At 41.5% G+C, this 27,176-nt stretch overlaps 1 protein-coding gene across 1 annotated transcript in view; it reads left to right on the forward strand.

Annotated features, from left to right (window-relative positions):
* Nucleotides 1–27,176, forward strand: part of LOC142803213 (uncharacterized) — a 462,134-nt gene that overhangs the window by 166,285 nt on the left and 268,673 nt on the right. The window contains exon 4 of the mRNA XM_075888307.1: nt 14,112–14,249. Coding sequence (XP_075744422.1) covers nt 14,112–14,249 — 138 coding nt within the window. The remainder of the gene's footprint in view (nt 1–14,111; nt 14,250–27,176) is intronic.

Raw genomic sequence — 27,176 nt, forward strand, 5'->3', positions numbered from 1 at the left:
AGAATGTATAGGGGAAGTTATTATAACCAATGGAATGTAAATAAGAAGAAAGAAAAGTGGTTGAAAAAATAACCAGCCGTTAGCAGGAATCGAACCTACGACCTTCAAATAACGCGTTCGATGCTCTAACGAATGAGCTATCACAGTGGCCTTTCCTCCATCCACTTTTTTTGGGTTTATATGTGATTTTAGTAGTAGTAGTTTCAGTCAGCGCCATCTATAGGCCAAGCGACGAGTGTGAAACACTCTTTTATGCGCATATTTGGTGTCACGTATCACATGAACTTATTACGAGCGGGCAGCTGATCAATAGTCCCTCGTATACAACCTAATGACAACAAGTCTGCCATTACGAGAACCTCCTTAATGAATAAGGGAAAGAAGTGTATACCTAAGGGCTCGTTTTTCCTTGTTTTGAGAAAATAATAATGAGATCTAACAGACAGTGATGGCAAGGAATGTGTAGGGGAAGTTAGTAAAACCAACGGAATGTAAATAAGAAGAAAGAATTGTGGGTGAAAAAATAAATTACCCAGCCGTGAGCAGCAATCGAAGCTATGACCTTCGAATAAAGTTTTCGATGCTCTAACCACTGAGCTATCACAGCGGCCTCCCCTCTATCCAATTTTTTTGGTTTATATGTGAATTTAGAAGTAGGAGTGTCAGTCAGCGCCATCTGTAAGCCAAGCAACGAGTGTGAAACACTCGTTTATGCGCATGTTTGGTGTCACGTAGCACGTGAAGTTATTACGAGCGGGAAGCTGATCAACAGTCCCTCGTATACAACCTAATGACAACAAGTCTGCAAATACGAGACTCTCATTAATGAATAAGGAAAAAAAGTGTATACCTAAAGGCTCGTTTTTCCGTGTATTGACAAAATAATAATGAGATCTAACAGACAGTAATGCCATGGAATGTGTAGAGAAAGTTATTAGATCCAATGGAATGTAACTAAAAAGATAGAAAAGTGGGTGAAAAAAATCAATTAACCAGCCGTTAGCAGGAATCGAACCTACGACCTTAGAATAAAGTTTTCAATGCTCTAACCACTGAGCTATCCCAGCGGCCTTTCCTTCATCCACTTTTTTGGGTTTATATTTGAATTCAGAAGTAGGAGTGTCAGTCAGCGCCATCTATAAGCCAGACAACGAGTGTGAGACACTCTTTTATGCGCATGTTTGTTGTCACGTAGCACGTGCACTTATTACGAGTGGGCAGCTGATCTAAAGTTTTTCGTATACAACCTAATGACAACAAGTCTGCCAGTACGAGACCCTCCTTAATGAATAAGGAAAAAAAGTGTATACCTAACAGCTCTTTTTTCCGTGTTTTGACACGATATTAATAAGATCTAACAGACAGTAATGCCAACGATTGTATAGGGGAAGTTATTAGAACCAATGGATTGTAAATAGGAAGAAAGAAAGGTGGTTGAAAAAATACCCAGCAGTGAGAAGGAGTCGAACCTACAATCATCAAATAACGCGTTCGATGCTCTTACTAATGAGCTATTGCAGCGGCCTTTCTCCCATCCACTTTTTTTAGTTTATATGTGAATTTAGAAGCAGTAGTGTCAGTCAGCGCCATCTATAAGCCAAGTGACGAGTGTGAAATACTCTTTTATGCGCATATTTGGTGTCACGTATCACGTGAACTTATTACGAGCGGGCAGTTGATCAATTGTCCCTCGTATACAATCTGATGACAAGTAGTATGCCAGTACGAGACTCTCATTATTGAATATGGGAAAGAGGTGTATACCCAGGGGCTCGTTTTTCCGTGTTTTCACAAAATAATAATGAGATCTGATAGACATTATTGCCAAGGATTGTATAGGGAAAGTTAATAGCACCAATGGATTGTAAATAGGAAGAATAAAAAGTGGTTGAAAAAAATTGCAGCATATCCACGGAGTGAATGATGGAGAGTGGGGCGAAGCATTCGTCCGTCCAGGCGTCTGTCTGTGTGACCGTCCATGCGTCTGTTCGTGCACCCGTCCCTGCGTTCGTTCATGCATCCGCCCCTGCGTCCGTTGATGCGTCTATCCATGCATCTGTCTGTGCGTCCGTTGGTCCATCTATTCAAGAATCCATGTCCCACAATCTCGCATATTTTTATCATATATTCCGCATATAGAAGCACCGCCATTGAGTGCACATTCCAAGGACTAAACGAGAGGTGGCACACCACGCACACTTTCTTACGGCTTGCACTTCGTGTCTACTTCCCACCTTCAACCACCTCGAGTTCATATTATATAGTAGTTCACTGTATTTATGGCACTGCGGCCCAATGCTCGCTAAACCTTCCTAAAACCATGGAGGTTACGCCCAGCGAGCATAACGTAGCAACCTTTTCCTGTCAGATAGTGCACAATGTACATGCCAGTGGCTGCTAATGTGAAATTGTGAAATAAGAGACAGGGAGATTTAGCTTTTAATTTCTTACGGCATGCGCTTCCTATGTGCTTCCCCGTTTTAACCACCTCGAATTCATTCATGGTATATACTAGTTCATTGTATTCATGGCCCTGCGGCTCAACGCTCGCTAAACCTTTCTAAAACTAAGGAGGTTACACCAAGCAAGTATAACGTAGCAACCCTTTCTTGTCCGATAGTGCTCAATGTACATGCCATAGGGTGCTAATGGGGATCGCAGCGTGTGCGTTGACTAAAAGCCGAATGCTCCTGTCTCTCATTCCCTATTAGCAGTCATTGGCAGGTACATTGAGCAAAATTTTTCATTGTTAAACAACGCACAGAAGAAATCTCTCACCGGAACCACCCTGGAGGTCGAATGTTATACCTATTTCGGGTATGTGCCACTGGTAGTTAGGTACTACGAGGGAGGCACAAGCCACGCCATAAGGAGCTTCGCCCCTAAAATAACCAGCCGTGAGCAGGAATCGAACCTACGACCTTCTAATAACGCGTTCGATGCCCTAACCACTGAGCCATCACAGCCGGCCTTCCCTTCATCCACTTTTTGGGTTTATATGTGAATTTAGAAGTAGAAGTGTCAGTCAGCGCCATCTATAAGCCAGACAACGAGTGTGAAACACTCTTTTATGCGCATGTTTGGTGTCACATAGCGCGTGCACTTATTATGAGCGGGCAGCTGATCTATAGACCTTCATATACAACCTAATGACAGCAAGTCCGCCAGTACGAGACCCTCCTTAATGAATAAGGAAAAAATGTGTATACCTAAGGGATCATTTTTCTGGGTTTTGACACAATATTAATAAGATCTAAGAATTTAGAAGTAGTAGTGTCAGTCAGCGCCATCTATAGGCTAAGCGACGAGTGTGAAACACTCTTTTATGCGCATATTTGGTGTCACGTATAACGTGAACTTATTACTAGCGGGCAGCTGATCAATAGTCTTTCGTATACAACCTAATGACAACAAGTCTGCCATTACGAGAACCTCCTTAATGAATAAGGGAAAGAAGTGTAAACCTAAGGGCTCGTTTTTCCTTGTTTTGAGAAAATAATAATGAGATCTAACAGACAGTGATGGCAAGGAATGTGTAGGGGAAGTTAGTAAAACCAACGGAATGTAAATAAGAAGAAAGAATTGTGGGTGAAAAAATAAATTACCCAGCCGTGAGCAGCAATCGAACCTATGACCTTCGAATAAAGTTTTCGATGCTCTAACCACTCAGCTATCACAGCGGCCTCCCCTCTATCCACTTTTTTGGGTTTATATGTGAATTTAGAAGTAGAAGTGTCAGTCAGCGCCATCTGTAAGCCAAGCGACGAGTGTGAAAGACTCCTTTATGCGCATGTTTGGTGTCACGTAGCACGTGAAGTTATTACGAGCGGGAAGCTGATCAACAGTCCCTCGTATACAACCTAATGACAACAAGTCTGCAAATACGAGACTCTCGTTAATGAATATGGAAAAGAAGTGTATACCTAAAGGCTCGTTTTTCCGTGTTTTGACAAAATAATAATGAGATCTAACAGACAGTAATGCAATGGAATGTGTAGAGAAAGTTATTAGATCCAATGGAATGTAACTAAAAAGATAGAAAAGTGGGTGAAAAAAATCAATTAACCAGCCGTTAGCAGGAATCGAACCTATGACCTTAGAATAAAGTTTTCAATGCTCTAACCACTGAGCTATCCCAGCGGCCTTTCCTTCATCCACTTTTTTGGGTTTATATTTGAATTCAGAAGTAGGAGTGTCAGTCAGCGCCATCTATAAGCCAGACAACGAGTGTGAAACACTCTTTTATGCGCATGTTTGGTGTCACGTAGCACGTGCACTTATTACGAGCGGGCAGCTGATCTAAAGTTTTTCGTATACAACCTAATGACAACAAGTCTGCCAGTACGAGACCCTCCTTAATGAATAAGGAAAAAAGTTTATACCTAACAGCTCTTTTTTCCGTGTTTTGACACGATATTAATAAGATCTAACAGACAGTAATGCCAAGGGAATGTATAGGGGAAGTTATTAGAACCAATGGATTGTAAATAGGAAGAAAGAAAGGTGGTTGAAAAAATACCCAGCCGTGAGCAGGAATCGAACCTACGACCTTCGAATAACGCGTTCGATGCTCTAACCAATGAGCTATCACAGCGGCCTTTCCTCCATCCACTTTTTTTGGGGTTTATATGTGAATTTAGAAGTAGTAGTGTCAGTCAGCGCCATCTATAGGCCAAGCGACGAGTGTTAAACACTTTTTTATGCGCATATTTGGTGTCACGTATCACTTGAACTTATTACGAGCGGGCATCTGATCAATAGTCCCTCGTATACAATCTGATGACAACAAGTATGCCAGTACGAGACCCTCCTTAATGAATAAGGGAAAGAAGTGTATACCTAAGGGCTCCTTTTTCTGTGATTTGACACAATATTTATAAGATATAACAGACAGTAATGCCAAAGAATGTATAGGGGAAGTTAATAGCACCAATGGAATGTAAATAGGAAGAATAAAAAGTGGTTCAAAAAATGGCAGCATATCCACGGAGTGAATGATGGAGAGTGGGGCGAAGCATTCGTCCGTCCAGGCGTCCCTCTGCGAGACCGTCCATGCGTCTGTTCGTGCGCCCGTCCCTGCGTTCGTTCATGCATCCGCCCCTGCGTCCGTTCTTGCGTCTATCCATTCATCTGTCTGTGTGTCCGTTGGTCCATCTATTGAACACTCCATGTTCCACCATCTCGCATCTTTATCATATATTCCGCATATAGAAGCACCGCCATTCAGTGCACATTCCAAGAACTAAACGAGAAATGGCACACCACGCACACTTTTTTACGGCTTGTGCTTCGTGTCTACTTCCCACCTTCAACCACCTCGAGTTCATATTATATAGTAGTTCACTGAATTTATGGCACTGCGGCCCAATGCTCGCTAAACCTTTCTGAATCCAAGGAGGTTACGCCCAGCGAGCATAACGGAGCAACTTTTTTCTGTCAGATAGTGCTCAGTGTACATGCCAGTGGCTGCTAATGTGAAATGAGAGACAGGGGGATTTAGCTTTTAATTTCTTACGGCTTGCGCTTCCTATCTTCTTCCCCGCTTTAACCACCTTGAATTCATTCATGGTATATACTAGGTCATAGTATTCATGGCCCTGCGGCTCAACTCTCGCTAAACCTTTCTAAAACTAAGGAGGTTACACCCAGCAAGTATAATGTAGCAACCCTTTCTTGTCCGATAGTGCTCAATGTACATGCCATAGGGTGCTAATGGGGATCGCAGCGTGTGCGTTGACTAAAAGCCGAATGCTCCCGTCTCTCATTCCCTATTAGCAGTCATTGGCAGGTACATTGAGCACTATTTTTCATTGTTAAACAACGCACAGAAGAAATCTCTCACCGGAACCACCCTGGAGGTCGAATGGTATAACTATTTCGGGTATGTGCCACTGGTGGTTAGGTACTACAAGGGAGGCAAAAGCCACGCCATGAGGAGCTTCGCCCCTAAAATAATCAGCCGTGAGCAGGAATCGAACCTAAGACGTTTGAATAACGCGTTCGATGCCCTAACCACTGGGCTATCACAGCCGCCTTCCCTCCATGCACTTTTTTAGGTTTATATGTGAATTTAGAAGTAGGAGTGTCAGTCAGCGCCATCTATAAGCCAAGCGACGAGTGTGGAACACTCTTTTATGCACATGTTTGGTGTCACGTATCACGTGAATTTATTACGAGCGGGCAGCTGATCAATAGTCCCTCGTATACAACCTAATGCCACAAGTCTGCCAGTACGAGACCCTCGTTAATGAGTAAGGAAAAGAAGTGTATACCTAAGGGATCGTTTTTCCGTGTTTTGACACAATAATAATGAGATCTAACAAACAGTATTGCCAAGAAATATATAGGGGAAGTTATTAGAACCAATAGAACGTAAATAGGACGAAAGAAAAGTGGGTAAAAAAATAACCAGCCGTGAGCAGGAATTGAACCTACGACTTTAAAATAACGCGTTAGATGCTCCGCCACTGAGTAATCATGGTGCCTATCCTCCACCCACTTCATAGGGTTTATATGTGAATTTAAACGTGATTGTGTCAGAAAGCGCCATCTGTTGCCCTGGCGGGGAGTGTGGAACACTCTTTTTATGAGCCTGTAAGGCGTCCGCTAGCACGTGAATCTATTACGAGCTGACCGCTGATGAGTAGCCCCTCGTATACAACCTAACAGCGCAGAGCCTGCCAGTACAAGACCCTCGGTAATGAATAAGATTGATTGATTTGTGGGGTTTAACGTCCCAAAACCACTATATGATTATGAGAGACGCCGTAGTGGAGGGCTCCGGAAATTTTGACCACCTGGGGTTCTTTAACGTGCGCCCAAATCTGAGCACACGGGCCTACAACATTTCCGCCTCCATCGGAAATGCAGCCGCCGCAGCCGGGAATCGAACCCGCGACCTGCGGGTCAGCAGCCGAGTACCTTAGTTACTAGACCACCGCGGCGGGGCTCGGTAATGAATAAGGAAAAAGTGTGTACCTAAGGGCTCGTCTTTCCGTGTTTTGACACAACAGTGTTGAGATCTAACAAAAAATAATGCCAAGGAATATATAGGGGAAGTTATTTGAACCAATTAAGGGTAAATAGGAAGAAAGAAAAGTGGGTGAAAAAATATCTTGGCGTAACTTGCCGTATTGAACCTACGGGCTCCGAATAACGCGTTGAGCGGGAATCGCACCTACGATCTTAGAATGACGCGTTGAGCAGGTATCGAACCTACGGCCTTCGAATAACGCCTTGAGCAGGAATCGAACCTACCACCGTCGAATAACGCATTGAGCAGGAATCGAACCTACAATCTTCGCATAACGCGTTGAATAGGAATCAAACCTACGATCTTCGTATAACGCGTTGAGCAGGAATCGAACCTATAACCTTCGAATAACGCGTTGAGCAGAAATTGAACCTACGACTGTCGAATTACGCATTGAGCAGGAATTGAACCTACGTCCTTCAAATAACGCATTGAGCAGGAACCAAACCTACGACCTGCGAATATTGCGTTAAGCAGGAATCGTACCTACGACCTTCGAATAGCGCTTTGAACAGGAATGGAACGTACGACCTTCAAATAACGCGTTGCACAAGAATCAAACTTACGACTTTCAAATAACGCGTTGAGCAGGTATCGAACCTACAGCCTTCGAATAACGCCTTGAGCAGGAATCGAACCTACCACCGTCGAATAACGCATTGAGCAGGAATCGAACCTATAATCTTCGAGTAACACGTTGAACAGGAATCAATCCTACAATCTTCGAATAACGCGTTGAGCAGGAATCGAACCAATGACCTTCGAATAACACGTTGAGCAGGAATTGAACCTACGACCGTCGAATAACGCATTGAGCAGGAATCGAACCTACAATCTTCGAGTAACGCGTTGAACAGGAATCAATCCTACAATCTTCGAGTAACGCGTTGAACAGGAATCAATAGTACAATCTTCGAATAACGCCTTGAGCAGGAATCGAACCTACCACCGTCGAATAACGCATTGAGCAGGATTCGAACCTACAATCTTCGAGTAACGCGTTGAACAGGAATCAATCCTACAATCTTCGAGTAACGCTTTGAACAGGAATCAATCCTACAATCTTCGAATAACGCGTTGAGCAGGAATCGAACCTACGGCCTTCGAATAACGCGTTGAGCAGGAATCAAACCTACCACCGTCGAATAACGCATTGTGCAGGAATCGAACCTACAATCTTCGAGTAACGCGTTGAACAGGAATCAATCTTACAATCTTCGAATAACTCGTTGAGCAGGAATCGAACCTACGGCCTTCGAATAACGCCTTGAGCAGGAATCGAACCTACCACCGTCGAATAACGCATTGAGCAGGAATCGAACCTACCATCTTCGAGTAACGCGTTGAACAGGAATCAATCCTACTATCTCCGAATAACGCGTTGAGCAGGAATCGAACCTACGGCCTTCGAATAACGCCTTGAGCAGAAATCGAACCTACCACCGTCGAATAACGCATTTAGCAGGAATCGAACCTACAATCTTCAAGTAACGCGTTGACCAGGAATCAATCCTACAATCTTCGAGTAACGCGTTGAACAGGAATCAATCCTACAATCTTCGAATAACGCGTTGAGCAGGAATCGAACCTACGACCTTCGAATAACGCGTTGAGCAGGAATTGAACCTACGACCGTCGAATAACGCATTGAGCAGGAATGGAACCTACGACCTTCAAATAACGCATTGAGGAAGAACCAAACCTACGACCTTCGAATATTGTATTAAGCAGGAATCGTACCTACGACCTTCGAATAGCGCGTTGAACAGGAATGGAACATACGACCTTCGAATAACGCGTTGAACAAGAATCAAACTTACGACTTTCGAATAACGCGTTGAGCAGGTATCGAACCTACAGCCTTCGAATAACGCGTTGAGCTGGAATCGAACCTATGATGATAGAATAACGCGTTGAGCAGGTATCGAACCTACGGCCTTCGAATAACGCCTTGAGCAGGAATCGAACCTACCACCGTCGAATAACGCATATAGCAGGAATCGAACCTACAATCTTCGAGTAACGCGTTGAACAGGAATCAATCCTACAATCTTCGAATAACGCGTTGAGCAGGAATCGAACCTGCGACCTTCGAATAACGCGTTGAGCAGGAATTGAACCTACGACCGTCGAATAACGCATTGAGCAGGAATGGAACCTACGACCTTCAAATAACGCATTGAGCAGGAACCAAACCTACGACCTTTGAATATTGCGTTAAGCAGGAATCGAACCTACGACCTTCGAATAGCGCGTTGATCAGGAATTGAACCTACGACCTTCGAATAACGCGCTGCACAAAAATCGAACCTACGACTTTCGAATAATGCGTTGAGCAGGTATCGAACCTACGGCTTTCGAATAACGCGTTGAGCTGAAATCAAAACTGTTCCTGCTCGTGGCAAGTTAATTTTTTACCCACTTTTCCTCCTTGTTGTTTACATTACATTGGTTCTAATAACTTCCCCTATACATTCCTTCGCTATATTGTCTGTTAGATCTTATATTACTGGGCCAAAGCACGGAAAAACGAGCCCTCAGGTATAAACTTATTTCCCTTATTCATAAACGAGTGTCTCGTACTGGCAGACTGGCTTCCGTTAGGTTGTATAAGAGGGGCTATTGGTCAGCCGCCAGCTTCTAGTAAGTTGACGTGCTACGTGACGCCATACAGGCTCATAAAAAGAGCCTTCCACACTTGCCGCTATGGATATAGATGGCGCAGACTGACACTCCCACGTTTATATTCCCATATAAATCCAATAAAGTGGTGTGAGGGTAGCCGCCGTGATAGCTCACTGGTAGAGCATCGAATGCGCTATTCGTAGGTCGTAGGTTCAATTCCTGCTCACGGCAAGTTATTTTTCACCCCCTTTTCTTTTTTCTCATTACCATTACATTGGTTCTAATAACTCCCCCTATACATTCCTTTGCGTCATTGTCTGCTAGATCTCATAATAGTGCGTCAAAAAATGGCAAAACGAGTCCTTAGGCGTACGCTTCTTTTTCTTATTCATTACGAAGGGTATCGTACTGGCAGACTTGGTGCTGTTATGTTGTATATGAGGGGCTTCGTGAGCTGCCAAGCTCAAAATACGTTCACGTGCTACGTCACGCCACATAAGGTCATAAGAAGAGTGTTCCACACTCGCCGCCGTGGCTACAGATGGCGCTGGCTGACACTCCCACGTTTAAATTCAAAAATAACCTCAATAATGTGGCTGGCGGTAGAGCCACTATGAGAGCTCAGTGGTAGAAAATAGAACGCGTTAGTCGAAGGTCGTATGTTCGATTCCTGCTCACGGCATGTTATTTTTTCACCCAATTCTCTTTCCTTCTAGTTGCATTGGTTTTAACAACTTACCCTGTACGTTCCTTGGCCTTAGTGTCTGTTATATATATATATATATATATATATATATATATATATATATATATATATATATATATATATATGAGATCTGACAGACAGTAATACCAAAGATAGTACCGGGGAAGTTATTAGAACCAACGGAATGTACATAAAAAGAAAGAAAAGTGGGCAAAAAAATAACCAGCCGTGAGCAGAAATCGAACCTTTCACCTTCTAATAACCCGTTAGATGTTCTAACCACTAAGCTATCACCACAGCCTTCCCTCCATCCACTTTTATGGGTTTATATGGGATTTTAGAAGTAGGAGTGTCAGTCAGCGCCATCTGTAAGCCAAGCGACGAGTGTGAAACACTCTATGCGCATGTGTGGTGTCACGTAGCATGTGAAAATATTACGAGTGGGCAGCTGAATAATAGCTGACATTCCCTTCCCTCTTTATCATCACGCAGGAATCTTTTTCGGTTAACCATGCTACATAAAATATATAATCATTCCTTCCTGCGCAACGAACTCTTACCCCAACCACTATACATTTCCCATCGCATTGACCACCGTCACAAGGTTGGCATTAACTATTATCATACAAAATCTGCCACTCAGTCATTCTTCCCCCGTTCGTCCCGGGAATGGAACCACCTTCCCGCTGAAATTGCGGGTATCACTGATAACCAACTGTTCCGTGCTGCCTTAGCCAATATTGTATATGCAGAAATATCTGATGTTTAATCTGTGTTTGTGTGACCACATTGTTGCGATAATACTAATTTGTTTTGTCTTTCCTTTTCCTTTTTATGTACACAACGTTTTTTGTAACCATGCTACCTCATGTTATGCCTTTGTTCTGTACCACTCCCCTCTGTAATGCCTCTGGCCCTGAGGGTATAATAAATAAATAAATAAATAAATAAATAACTAAATAGTCCTTCGTATACAAACTAATGACACCAAGTCTGCCAGTACGAGACCTTCGTTAATAAATAAGGAAAAGAAGTGTATACCTAAGGGCTCGTTTTTCCATGTTTTGACACAATAATAATGAGATCTAACAGACAGTAATGCCAAAGAATGTATGGGGGAAGTTATTAGAACCCATGGATTGTAAATAGGAAGAAAGAAAATGGGTGAGGGGTTATCTTTTCACCCACTTTTCTTTCTTCTTATTTACATTCCATTGGTTTTAATAACTTCCTCTGTACATTCCTTGGCATTACTGTCTGTTAGATCTCATTATGATTGTCTCAAAACACGGAAAAACGATCCCTTAGGTATACACTTCTTTCCGTTATATACATACATATATATATATATATATATATATATATATATATATATATATATATATATATATATATATATATATATATATATATATATATATATATATATATATATATATATATATATATTTATATATATATATATATATATATATATATATATATATATATATATATACTTATGAAGCATGTTAAGGTGATATATAAGCACATATATAATATATTCCTATCACAACGAAAAACAATGGAGTCAGCCCGGGAGGGCGACACTTCCAAGGTAGCTAGTAATATTTGCTTCCACCCATGCTCTCAGCTATGACTGATGTGATATTGATGGTGATTGAGGCTCTACTTATATTTCAGGTAAATTGTACTGAGATTACAACAAAAGCTACATGAATAAAATAGCGGGTTTTTCCTACGTTTCTCTGAGACGACACGATGTTGCCACCTCTCGGTTGCTGCGAGTTTTGAAAAACTTTTGTATCTTGCCATTTATGCAAGGTTTTGTTCATATTTTGCATTTAAAATCAAGCAAGTATTGTTGTATATACCATTTCAAGCTACATTCGATGTTCTAGAAGGTCGTCTTTCGAAACCACGCAGATATGGGGCCATTTTTTTCTCGCGTAGCATGTACACACTGTCTGAGGTATGTATGCACGTGGACGTTGATCGAGCAAGCCACCCTGATAGTATAGCAAGGTTGGTGTAGCGCTGCTACAGCCTGATGGTATTGAATAGATTCCCGACCATGGTGGCTGCATTTCGGCTTTTTGATGGCGGCGAAATGCAACGAACACCAATGAACCAGGCTATATGTGTGCATTGAAGAACCCCAAGTGGTCCTATGTAATTCTCATAGCACCACAACAGCGTACTTAAAAATTAAGTCTTGTTTTTCACATAAAAGCCTTACAACTATTGATGTTGAACATACACCTTTATTTTAGCCACACTTAGGCAAGCGAGAAAACTAAAACTGTGTGTTAGTGAGGCTAACGACGTGTAGAAATTGAGGACGTTTTTCTTTATTCCTCTAACAAGGTGCAAAGCACCTTGTTACTTAGCTATGGCAGCCAGTGAAAAGGGAGCATACCACATCAGCTGACCTCGAAAAGCTAAGCTGTTAGCAGTACACTGCTTTATTCGTAACAAGAACCCTGTCTTTAGCACAAATTTAGTTAGAGGCATCTCAGAACTGAGTAATAATCACGAACATATCTTTTATCATAGTCCAATAGCTTATGCGAATGTGCCACCATACAAGTCTTGTGGACAAGGAAACATTTCTTTTGTGTAACTGTTGCAAATAATGAAGACTACCTGCGTATCTTATCATTCAGTGCGTATAGGGAATCTAGTAGAGTTTGGACCAGTCAGAGAAAAAAAGTTGACATATGTCATGCCGCCTAATGAGCTCGTTTTATTTCTGACAGAACGGCGCTTCAATTCATCTCTTAAGCTCTTTTTACAACTTGTGACCATCTTTGCTATCGAATAAAAGTAGGCAGACGTGAAAAATTTTATTCAAAAGCCAGCCCGAACAGCAGAGCGAGAGCAGAACGTGCTATGCTCATTGACTGCTTGAATGCAATGCCTCCTTCTTTTCTATTGATATAATTAGGAACGGACAATGTACAGATACGTCCTCTCTCATTTCTACGTAGCTTGGCACCTAAGTACACAGCAGTAACACCAGCTTCTTTTGGTTTTGTTTTGTTCGCGCTAGTCCACACCACTTTTACTCGCCGCCACACTCTTCTGCTGGAGCATTGGAGAAGAGCGCCCTTTGACTCCCCAGTGCTTGTTCCTTATAGTTATTTCACCAGTCTAACACCATTGCTATTTAATGCTTCACATTCTCTATTTCTTCTTCCCGTGTTCTTCACCATAATTTTCCTTTCCAGTTCCTCTGATATGCACGGCTACCCTCCGAATGGCTATGCTGTGCAAGTGGTTTCGCTTGAGTTAGACCAAGTAAAATGAGACAACATGTGACAGCCCGTGCTCTAAGAGAGCTCAGCCCTTGAAATCGGGAACACTCAAGGAAAGGCCCCAAAAATGGAGAAAGACGTCATTTTCATCCTCATGGTGCAACTTCCTTTATAGCTACGTTTCTTGTTGTAATTTAATAAACCTATAAAATTTCACCAAGCCACACTTTTTACGAAGTTACACAAGTTTTGTTGTTAAACAACGGGGATCACTTAATCGCTTGATTGCCTCCTATCAATAACTTCCACGTCACAGTAACTTATCGGCGCTTCATTGTTTTACGTGTTTCAAACACTCGCATGTGAGTCAAGTCAGGTTCTTGAAGCGCCAACGTACCTGAGTCTCCAGCTATTTTGTTGCACATGCCACTTTCTTGTAAGTTATCAGTCACAAATGGTAATGAACATGAATATGTACTGCATGCCGCAGCCATCAACGGCCGGTGTGCCCCGAACCAGTTCCTGTGCGTGGCTGAAAACAAATGCATCTACGAGGGCTATCGGTGCGACCATATTAACAATTGCGGCGACAACAGCGATGAATACAAGTCGGGAACATCAACATGCTGTGAGTGCACATTGTGTATTTCCTTCTACTTAAATGAAACAGCTGATTTATATGTGGGGTTTAACGTCCCGAAACCACGTTATGACTATGACAGATGCCGTAGTGGAGTACTCCGGAAATTTTGACCGCCTGGCGTTTTTAATGTGCTAAATAAAACAGTCAAAGATGTGTTTCATTCTTGATTCCTCATCAGCTGAGAATCCAAGGGCGTAACTGCCCTTAGAAATCAAGCATTAGGGGCGCTATGCAAGATCGGCTGAGTTTTGCGAAACTCGGAATATTCCCGAGCTCTAGCGACAACCGCTTATGAACGAACCAACAGTACAAAAACATTCAGAAAAGCTTCTGTGGGGGCTACTTGGAACATACTGCAGGAAAAGGCTGTGCTGCAAAAAAGAGGACGAAAAACTGGACTGGCACAGGCAAAGCCTATCTAACAACTGAAGTTTATTCAAACACATAGGAAATCAGCGCTGAATTGGAACACACGTGCTGGATGTACAAGACACGCAGCGGTAAACTTATCTTGTCATTTCAATCTAATCACACAAAACTCATAAAGAGAGGCATTGCAAAATCGTGTATGTTGCAAGTGACCGAAGATTCGCCTCAGCACAGAACAGACGAAGGTATCCGATTGTAAATAGAGCACTTAAAAATTGTGGCTATCCAGACGGAAGTGGCGGAATGCTGCCTAAAAGAGTTAAATGGCCCTGTCAAGGTGAAGGAATGAAGTAAGAATCTGGTGGTGGTGATGTTGCCGTACAAGTACACAGTAGCGCATAGATTAAAAAAAGGAGGCTTCCCGGTATTGTGCATGTGCAAGTAGTTTTCTCTGCGCCCAACAAACTGGTAGGCTTGTGTAAAAAGTTAATGCGGAAGGCTCTAAAAGTGACGCCAGAGCAAAAGCATGTGGGGTCAGACACGTCAAAAAATTTCTTGAGTGCGTTGTTGGAGTGGTGTACTTGATTCCCTTGAGCTGTGGGGAATTTACCTTAGAAAAACGGGCAGGTGATCTACTATAAGGCTCCGGAAACACAGTAATTTTTGTAGTAGGCGTGCCATTGAAGGAAATATTGCTCAGCACTGCTTTGATTGTAGCTTTCAACCTAACTTCGGGGATACTACCGCTTTGCCTCACAGAAAAGACAAAATCAAGAGAACAATCGTTGAAGCTTACTATATGATGTCTGGGAGGTTTGGCTCCTGCGTTAGCGCAACTTAAATAGCCGTTAAGGGTACACAAGCGTCATGTGAACAGAAACAAAAAAAGAGATTGATACAAGCACGTGTAATACGGCATAGATAGCACTCCGATAGGATCATGTGCGGTTTGCTTGCTGTGCCGACTTCCTTGTATGTTACTGCACCTTTTTTGGCTATTTCTTTCAATAAACTTTATTTCTTAGATGTGCTTTCCCTGTGTCAGTCCAGTTTTTTTTCCTTAAGTTTGCATCTGCGCTGCAATGTTAAGGACGAAAAGTTTTTCGTACTGTATGTTTTTGTACTTTTCGTACTTTGCAGTACGAAACGTTTTTCGTACTGCAAAGTTCTTTGTACTGCAGATACTTTGCAGCTGTGCTGCAAAGTTCTTGCAGTATGAAATGTCAAACCCAACCCTCAGTCCGCTGCCTTTCATTGGTTACGAGAAAACAAGTCATCGCATCAAGGATGGTCGACCTAGTTGGGCGCTGTTTTCGAACCAGATGCATCCTTTTTTCATTCGTTTGTAGTTCCGCTGAGTGCAGTAGTGCACCGATGCAATAAAAGTGTCAGAAACGTTTCCTGCTGATACTTTTAATGAGCACGGGGTGTTTGAATCTATTTTGAAGATTTTATTGCCTGCACTAAGACTGTAAGACAGTAAGCATGGTGTGTTCTAAAATCAGTACTGGCTGACCGTCTTACAATATCACAATTACAGCTAATCCTGAGGCCACGTGTTAATCACTATGGTCAGCCTGTACATTCTGGCGCGCTGCTTGACCGGTGTGCGTCGTGTTTGTTTTCGTCAGCTGCTAGCATCCTAGCACGTGCAGCTTGCTAAATAGCTAATCAGCTGAACAGTATACTTGGTTATTTAGACTAGGACATGCTATGACCAAGGTAATTACACCATGATATGGTAGGGCCGACGTAATTATGCTACATCTTACCAATACTATGCTGATGACTTCATGTAAAACTTGAAATGGGTTAACTGAAGCAAGCTAGGCGATAAGTGAAATAAACTAAGCTAATCACCGTGACGTTAATTATAAGTAAGCTAAATGAAATGCTCATTAACCGCTACTTATTTGATACCACTTAGTATCCTGCTAATCCTGGTTACGTTTAATAGCTTCATACTCAACATGGCATTACAAATTTTGCCCTGGATAATTGCCTTTTTATTGAAGCCTTATCTATGAAGAGATGACCGCTGAGTGTAGTGGTCATTAAGCCTCAGCCAATTAGTACAATCGAAATTAAGACAGTGCTGATGCGGTCTCCACTTTGAGCCGAGCATGTACATGAGTAGATGACCAACTTAAAAAGCTGCGCAAACCTAGGTTCTCACAAGCTTTTCTAAGGCTCCAGCCTTGTACAAATAGTGTAAGCTCAGCGAATTATGTTATATGCAAAGAAGCTGCCACTTTAGGTTAACTGCATCAAACTCTTGACAGTCACCTCAGCACCATCATAGTCACGAGTTGAACTCGAGCCTTCTGAACATCAAGCAGTTTGTATCCGAGTTCTAGCGTCAATCAGCTTAATTGACAGACGCTTGCGGTAAAGATAGGGTACGTCCAACACGTTTGCTCGTGCCGAGGAGCAGTACTCACTTCAAGCGGCACAAATGCGATTGGAGACATGCGAATAGTAGAGTGATAGATAACTTGGCGATATGCTCACCGATAACGCGAATACTCATAGACACTGCGTGCTCAAGATGGAAACGCCCAGTCGAAAAATTCACCAGGCCGTGTATGGTGTGTTTTTCCCGTTCGCACCAGAGCGGGAATTCACACATGATTTCTGGCGTATATTGCCCAGTCTGGTGTATACGGCCGTTATCTGGTGTGATACAGGCTGGCGTGTTTTAGCAAGACCCGGGCTGGTGCGTTCTGGCAATACCCGAACTTGTGTTTTGGTAAGAATCGGACTGGTGTGTTTTTGCATGGCGGCTCCTCGTATATTCTTTCTAGTTGCGTAATTAAATGAATTGTGGATAGAAAGAGGCACTTTTACGTGAAAATAGGCAAAAACATCAGGCCTTCTCAGTAGTGTAGCACTGAAAGTGACTTCTCTGTTTATTTTTTGCTCCTCGTCTTTGCTTGATCTTTGGGTTGACCTGCATCGCTTCCTTTTCTAAAAGATTTTGTGCAGCACTGCAAGGCATGGAAAAAAGAAACAATTTATTACAACACTACCCGATTTGATGGTAAATCTGTTAAAATGATGGTAAATATGTTTGCTGCGCATTTGTGCTCTTTAAGAAAAAAAATAAGGGTGTGCAAATATTATAACTTTCAAATATTTTTCGAATAGCACTTGCTATTCGAATATTTTCCACTGAAAGTTTTACTACTAGAACTTGCCGAAGACGACAGTCAATGTCCGATCAACTGCAGCCCCTTCAGACTTGCAATGCTTTATTCTATTACACCCAGACTTTGAGGCGAAGCTGCCTTTAATGATATGGTAGCAATTGCATTGACTCGAGAAAGTGCTCGTTCCAACATGTAAAAGCACTGTGCCGTTACAGTCACCCCTTCATTTTTTTAACATGCGTCACTGCTTCACGGCCTACGCTACAGACATAATCAGATTGACTCACGAAAGCGCTGGTTCAAACCTGCAAGTCAGGAATGGAGGCTTTATTTATTGTTTCACATTAAAAGTTCCGAAAAAAATTGTATAGAATGTTTTACTATAAACATTTTGGTGTTTTGTACACAGACATCAGCAAGGTAGACCAGCAACTCCAAATTCAAAAGAATTGAGGTCTTTATCATCTTAGCCATAAATATGACATCAGGTCTTCATCAGCTTAACCAAAAAAAAACAGGGCCACAATCCTACTCCATAATATTGTGCTTATTTATTTTATTTTATTATTTATTTCTTGATTATTACTGAAGTCCACAATTGAGCCCAAGCAGAAGTGGTGGTGTTACAGAGCCGTTAGATCAATCATACAATTTTTAGTGAGGTAAAACAATAAACATGACAATACAAATTATTTTGAAAAACACTGTAAAATAAGAATACAAAACTTACAAGTCAAAAATTTGATCAATAGCTTGAGCACGTTATCAGAAGAACGAATTTCATGCGGAAGGTTCTTCGAGTCGGTTATAGTGCGAAGAAAAAAGGAATACTTAAAATTGTTAGTGCACGCTGTGATAGGCGTGAACTTCGCAGAATGGTAATTCCTGGTGGGTCGCGTTGATAACGGATTGAGGAAGCCCGATGTTTTGCGTCTGATATTCCCGTGTGATAATTGGAAAAGAAAATTTAGCCTATTCATTTTGAGTCGAGATTTCAAAGTGGGGATTCAATTCATTTTCCTTAGTTCTTCGTGGAGTCATGACGGCGGTATCGGTTGTAAATGAAGCACACGGCTAAGCTTTGTATTTTTTCGAGATTGACAATGGCTTTTTTAGTATGCGTACCTAAGGCATGGTCGTACTATTGAGTTATACGCAAAAAGCTTTATGTTCGCACGCGAATTTATCAGTTTATTTCTTAGTAGGCCTGGTTTTTGCGTGCTGAGAACATATTTTAAGAATGTGGGAGGGCCATGTATTTTCATTAGTAATTGTAACGCCAATATATTTACAGCTATCAGTTCGTGAGATAGGAAGACCATTGTTTGTGTACTGATGTTCATATGGCTGCTTCTTTTTAGTAATACGCAGAAATACGGTTTTCTCAGTATTTAGTTTCATGTCCCAAAGATCCCATCAATTATTTATTGCGTCAAGGAGGATATCATTTAGAATTCGCTGATCATTAGAATAGTTAGTTGCCCCGGATAACAAACAATCATCTGCAAATAGTCCTGTTTCAACACCTTCTTTAACACATGATACTACATCGTCAATATAAATCAGGAGAAGTAATGGTCCCAGAACACTTCCCTGGGGCACGCCGGAATAAACAGGAAGGAAGTCTGAATAAGAATAATTTATATATACAAATTGAACGCAGGAACAGGTAAGATTTTATCCAGTTTACGATTGTAGATGAAAGACTCAGTACATTAAGCTTGACAATTATCTTTGAATGGGAAATTCTGTCAACGGATTTGCTCAACTCTATGAAAACTACGTCAGTTCGGCCTGATTTGTCAATTACAGCAGAGAAGGAATGAATAGAAGTAATCATCCGAGTAGCGGTAGAGAGGCCCTTACGAAACCCATGCTTAAATGGAGACAGAATATTACGCTCATTTAAAAAGTTCAAAATGTAGGTCAAAATAATGTGCTCCATGAGTTTACAACACGACACAGTTAGTGATATGGGCCTATAGTTTGTTACGATGACATTTTCTTTTTCAAACACTGGAACCACCCTGGCGATAAGCCAATCTTTCTGGACAATGCCTTGTGACAAGAACGAGGGAAAGTGTACAACCAGAAAACGTGCGAGTGACTTGGCGTAGCGACGAAGAAATACATTAGGAATGTTGTCTGGGCCACATGACAATCTAGATTTGATATTAAGAAGCATGAAAATTACGCCTTCAAACTTAATGAAATCTGAATCAATGTTAATACAGTCATCAATTGAGTTGGCACACACGGATGGGTCATAAAACAATGAGTGGAAATAGCGGGTAAATTCAATAGCATTTGCTTAGAATATCGAATAATTGCATCTCCGAGCTCAACACATTCGACTAACTTTTGTTTGTTAGACTGAAGTTTGCGCCAGAATTTCGCGGAATCACTTTTAAGGAAATCTGGAAGGGTCACCGTGAAATACTGGAGTTTAGCTGAGGTGTAATATTAGCAGGTCTATCTTCCAATTTCTGATGAAGTGGGCCTTTCGGCTGCCTCCTTTTTGTTTTCCTAATTTTGCGTGTTAAATGAATAATTTCTCCTGTTATCCAAAGGTTTCTGCGGTTTGATTTTTCAGCTTTGTTTGAAATGAAGGTGTCGAGGCAAAACTCACACAGCGACCTGTACGTTTTCCACAGAAAGTTAGAATCATTGCCTGAAAAACCGTCGAAAGACAAATAAAGACCGTCGAGAATAGTTTCATCAATAGCCCTACTAAAGTCTTTAAACATTTTTCGCTGTAAGGGGACCTGGTCAGATGAATATACAACAGAACATGAGAAAAGGACAAGCTTATGGTTGGACAGAATGTCTTCTGCAGATACATATACGAATCTTACGAATCTTTTGCAACTTTTGTAACTTCACTTCGAAGTATTCAAAAACAGTTCAACAAATGTTCAGAAATATATCGTTCACATTCACGCTTTAATTTCGGAATTCGTCTCGCACACAAAATTTCGCTATTCGCACAGCTCTAAAAAAAGAAGCAACACGGTTTAATTTCAGTTCATTAAGAAATGCCTATCGCTGAACTACGGCAGGTAATTAACCTCACGAAAAAGCACTCGCAGTAAATACACATTTGCAAAGAATTTTATGTGCTTCTCATACAGCCTAACCAACTGAGGAACTTATTCTTAATAGTAGGACTGTCGTTTAAACAAATCGTGACTAAGGGAAAGCTCACACATTACGAAACAGCAACGGCTCGAATGCCAGTACAATCATGGAACACAGTTGAGGTTGTTCCTTCTGCGTACCACTACAGACAATGAAAAACATGCAATCTGATGATATCTGATAAGTTTCAACACTACCTAATTATTTATGTATTCAATTATTGACAAAAGCAAAGAAGCAATGTCTTTCAGCCTATTCTCCATCACGCATGTGCTGCATCAGTTTTACTCCACCACCTGGCCTTGACGTGCTTCGACTGACGCTAACGCCACAAGCATAGGACACGGTTTATTTAAGACAGCAAATATTAGATGGAGCGCAGGTCATTTTTTTCAATAAATTTCTAGTTCGCTTCTGCCTAACTGGTGGGTCAAAAACGCACTTCGCAGGTCCGCTTTTCCCACAGTTTTTTTGTGGATATTTTCAGACAAGCTCATTTAATTCATTGCCAATGCTTATCTCAGCAATGAACCTTTGCGTGTGACAACTCATGCACCTTTCTAGTTTGGAATTGCAGCTGCTGCTACAAACATAATGTATTGGTAAAGCTGATAAAATGCACATTCATAGCGCTTGTAAATATTGGACAATACATAAATCCGGAATGTGGTGAGCGAACAGTTGATCTACTATACAAAAATATCACTTCGTTCAAGCAGCAATTGTCATTTAGAAAATCAATGGTGTGTTAGTTGTCACACTTAATGGTTCACTGCACAGACAAGCATATGGCGACAAATTTATTAGGGGTGCGTGGAACATAGCCATGAGCGATACATGGGAAAAATGAACTTGCTAAGTGAGTGCAATAAACCCACCAGCCAGGCAGACGTGAAACAAAAATTTACTATTCAATTTACCGCACACTCCAACTACACTATAAGGCGCAGCAAAGATGCAGAGCCCTACACTTGGCAGCACTGACATCAGTCAAAGCATGTGAAGGAGCTGCGTCGATGCATTCAAGATAAGTGTGCTTATGGCTGGAAACAAAACTTGCAGCTGTGCTCATAAACATGGCACTATAGTGGCCAAACTGAAACAGGCTACAAAGCGCATGCATGTTTAAACCAACAAATCACTGAAATGAGCCAGCTTCCTCACTAGCCTCACTATGCTTCATTTTTTTGTGGAGGCAATTGCTGCTCTGCAGGCTTCTGACCGCCTTCTGCCGGAAACCAGTTCCATTAGTTTCCGTAAAGCTCCTGTGTATGCTGTACCGGCCTCTGTCTACGTCATTCTGATGGTATACAACTTGACCAAATAGAAGTCCTTGGAACTCCCATCGGCAGACTATGAACGGCCCGCAAGGGCCGTTCATAGTCTGTTGATGGGAGTTCCAAGGATGGGAATTCCATCATTGGCCAGGTGAACCTGCACACACACAAACCAAAAATTATTTCATAATAAAACAGCAAAACAGCACCGATTACTTCAGATGACTGAAACGATGTGCTGAGTTTCATAAGCTCTGAATTACGCTGCGAACTAAAACACAAGCGGTAAAACTGCGATGGTTTATCTTTGAGAGGACAGTAAGCAATTAACTTAATAGCTGTCAAACAGGCCAAACCAAAAAAAGTTGGCAGGTCCCACGTAAAGTGGGAATCGATGATATGCAAAGCACGGATGAGAAATATTGATATGTCACTTCAAAATCAACACAACGTTACAAGGTGGAGGTAAATGATGTGTTGTTTACATTCGTCATCTATTCACGTCCCGTGATACGAAATTTAGTATATGTGAAGCAGCGAAACAGCCGCGAGCACGCTATCAGCGCGGTATGTTGTCATATTTTTACATGACGGGCATGTCAGAATTATCATGTTTGCAGCAGTCATATATTTCGTCATCCATTCACATCACGTAATACCAAATTTTGTATATTCGGAGCTATCAAAATGACCGTGACCGCATCTTGAAAGGCCCACCATAATCCAATATAGCGTTGACGCGCGCGCACACTGGGAACAGCGACGCTACTTTAGCCAAATGCGAGCACCGTATAGTCTGACGCCAGGTGCGACCAGAGGCTGTCGGCGCGGCCTGACGGCAACCGGCGCGAAATGCGACATGCCGTGTTTCATGCCGATGCGTTACCCAGACAACACTGCGTCTCCCTCTTTTCGTTACGGAGAGACGCAGCGCAGAGCGCGCCTTCGAGTATATGGCAGGACCGGCGCCTGGCATGGCAACGCCAACGTGACGCGACAAAATGAATGCCAGCGAGCACGCGCACCGCGTAACGTCGAAATGTATTGGCGCCTTGACTGTGACAATTCTTATACATAAACTTGAACCGTATGGCATAACTGGCCCTGCACTTCAATTTATATATAGTTATCTGTAATATTGCACTCAAGTTGTTCAGATTGACAGTAAAGTTTCAGCAGCTAAGAAAATAAATCAAGGTGTTCCTCAGAGCACGAATTTGGCGCACAGCTCTTTTTGCTATTTATTAATGATCTACCTAATGTTTTGACCGCTACAGACTGTACCTTATATGCAGATGACACGTTCATTTTTACTCATGCTAAAAATGTCTATGAGCTAAAATGAAACACTAACATGGATCTTTATAATATAAGTTCCTGGTGTCGAATGAACATATTAAGAATTATTCCTTCAAAAACTGTTTTTATGGTTTTCCATTCCTTCCCGACTTTGTTTTCAAAATTTATATCTATGCGTCTGGACGATAATTTATTTCCCATGTCCGACAGTACGACGTTTCTCAGTGTAGTTCTTGACCGGCATATGAAATTCAATCTTCATGTGCAGTCACTCATTCGCAAGATAACCTTTGGAATACATACCATATTCAAAAGTCGTTCGTATTATCAGCCACGCATAATCCACTTCCTTTATGACGCACATATTCATAGCCATTTATCTTATTGCACATGCATATCAGCTCGGGGTAACACATATCTGACCCACCTCAACCAACTACAACGCCTACAGAATCAAGCACTGCGACTCATGACTTTCAGCCATTTCTTAACGAATGCAACGCCACTTTATCAGAATTTAATTATACATTCTCTTTATCACCTCTTTCAGCTGAAGTTATCAGTTGTCATGTATAAGCTTTTTCGCGGTAATGTGCATATAGACGGCATTGTCAAGAAGAGCCTTGTAAAGAATAATATCACTAGCTTTTCTGAGCTTTACAACCGCCTTCTGCCTAAAAATCACACAAACTACGGCAAGTTCACTACGACATTTACGGGAATCATGCTGTGGAATTTTCTTCCTTACGTAATAAAATCTTCAACCACAGAACATGCATTCAAAAACCAAGTAAAGAAATATTTTTTCAAACAGTTGTCTTCATGTTAGCAACAGCTTTTTAATATAGCGATAACAATTGCAACATGGTATATTGTCCATACATTTTATATTATAACTTGTGCTTGTTTGTTCTTCAAAGTTTTCTTTTTTTGCCTTCCTAAACATATATGTATTTTCTACTTCCTTTTTTTCACACTGTGTTTTTTTCTTACTGAAGGTACCGTAACAACTGAATGTTGTATATTTTGTTTCTTCTCCCGTTAACATCAAGTGGGGGAGCCCCCCTGACAGTTCCTAACTTTGGGGCTCCTTGTGTGTATTACCAATCCTGTTCGCACTTTTCTGTAAACCGACATCATTGCTGAATAAACTTTAAACTTGAAACATCTAGTCATGTTCTCACATGACACGCATCTGATGATTATCATGTTTGTACCAGTCAAATGCCATCGTCATCCATTGGGGTCACGTAATACCAAACTTGGCATATGTGAAGCTTGTGAAACGGCTACGAGCGCATCATGAGCGTTGCATGTAGTCATGTTGTTACAAGACCCGCATGTTGTTATTATCACGTTTGAATGTGTCAATTACCTATGTCGTCCGTTCGCGTCACATAATACCGAGTTTGGTACGTGTGAAGCTAGCGAAATGGCCACAAGAGCATCATGAGCTTAGCATGCAGTCATGTTGTTACATGGCACGCATCTTATGTTTATCATGTTTGCACCGGTATCATACCTTCGCCATCCATTCACGTCCCCTTATACTAAATTTGGTACGTGTGACGCTAGCGAAACGACCGTGAGCCCATCTTGAGCGTGGCATGTATTCATGTTGCTATATGACACGCATGTCATTATCTTCATGTTAGGGTCAACCACTTGTGTTCGCCATGAATTCATGTCATACTATACCAGTTTTGCAACATGCCATGTGAACGAATCCAACGCAACAGCTGCAGGACCATGACAAATAAATCATGATAATCATGACATACATTTCATTATTTTCGTGTTGTGACTAGTAAAATAGGTTCTTCATAGTCATGTTATGTCATACCAAGCTTGGTATTGATACCATTGTTAAAACAACATAAATAGATAGATAGATAGATAGATAGATAGATAGATAGATAGATAGATAGATAGATAGATAGATAGATAGATAGATAGATAGATACGCCCAAAGTCGCCGAATTTTGCTAAGAAATGCTTCGCACTTAAAACGCAGTGCTGAACCATATACAGTTTAGTTATAATTTTTACACTTGAAAACAAAATGTGCGACGTTTTCTGGAGAACTTACTTATTTGAGATAAGCTGCGAAAGCTTCTAGAGCACCTCTAGTGTCACAATCACTAAATAAATATAGTGCTGCCATGGCAAAGACTTGGCAAAATGGCCTCAGTCATAGCGATATCTTTCCCCAGGTAAACCATTGTCATTGAGCGATAACACAGCTCTGTTGGGAAGCAGGACGATTTTCGAGCTTTAAGAAAGATGTGGAAATTTTTCAGCCATAATTGGGATCGTCGAAAAAACACTGGTTGTATAGGCAAAGATTGCAACAAAAAATGGCTGTGGCCTAATTCAGATATACCTGGGTGTGTGTAGCGAGAGGTAGTTATTCTTAGTGGAGAAATGTAGGTTAGCATACACAACAGCTTCGCAAACACGGCCTACCATAGGAAATGGCTGGCAGGCTGTACCAACAAAGCTGCTGCGGATGCTCACTAAATCTGTTTCGTTTTCAGATTGGTTCTCTGCACGGGTGCGCTTTTTGATGCATGTGGCCCGTTCTTCCTCCTTATCCTTAGCTCGCTGCCTCTTTTTGGTTTCGTTCCGACGGTAATGGCTATTTGAAGTCTTTGGCTCCGACTGACTTTTTATATCTGCCGACAAATCTGACCGAGCCGCCACTTCAATATTGCCACGTTTTATTACTCAAGTTTTGTTATCGCCCCTAAACACTACACTGTTCTCGGCGCAAACCGCACCTTCAGTTTTTAAGAAGCTTCCGAACTTTAGTAGATCATTTCGATAAGATCATGCCCACTCTGCGAACTGTACAGATTATTCTGGAACCTACGCCACCGCCAGTGATAACGCTATAACATTCGATGGCAAGAGTATAAAGCTGACGCACTTCACCGCTTGTGAGTAGTTTATTTATTTATTTAATATTATACCCTCAACGCCATGGGCATTGAAGAGGGGAGTGGAAGTAACAAGATGTACAAAACATAGAAAAACAGAGCATGTGTTTAAATAGAAAAAACATAAATTATCCTGATTATACAATAATAGCTTATACTAAATCAAGTGCTAAATAAGCTAATACAATATTAGCTAATGCTAAAAATGCAATATTAGCTAAAACAGGTGTTTAACGCGTATAGAAAAAACATCGGCGGGAAAGTGGTTCGACTCTCGGGATGTTTTTGAATGAAAGACTCAGCAAAATATTTAGTGTTAGATGAAACAACTCCAACTTTATGATTGTGGTCAATTCGACATGATAAGTACTGAGGTTGTGAAAGCAGTTCAGCATGGAGAGGGATGTTTTTGGAATGAAAGACTCCGCAAAATATTTAGTGTTAGATGAAACAACTCCAAGTTTATGATTGTGGTCAATTCGACATGATATGTACTGAGGTTGTGAAAGCAGTTCAGCATGGAGAGAAGCATGGTAATGAAATAAAGTTAGGCGAAAAATGCGACGTCGCGATGCTAAAGATGGGAGGTCAATACTACTTTTCATTGCCGTTACACTTGCCGTTCTATTGTAATTTGATAGAATGAAACGGGCTGAATTATTCTGAACAAGTTCAAGTGCGGTGAGTAGGTTGTCGTGGCAAGGATCCCATACTGGTGTTGCGTACTCTAGTTTTGATCTG

The sequence above is a fragment of the Rhipicephalus microplus genome, chromosome 3, assembly GCF_043290135.1.
Source record: "Rhipicephalus microplus isolate Deutch F79 chromosome 3, USDA_Rmic, whole genome shotgun sequence".
NCBI lineage: Eukaryota > Metazoa > Arthropoda > Arachnida > Ixodida > Ixodidae > Rhipicephalus > Rhipicephalus microplus.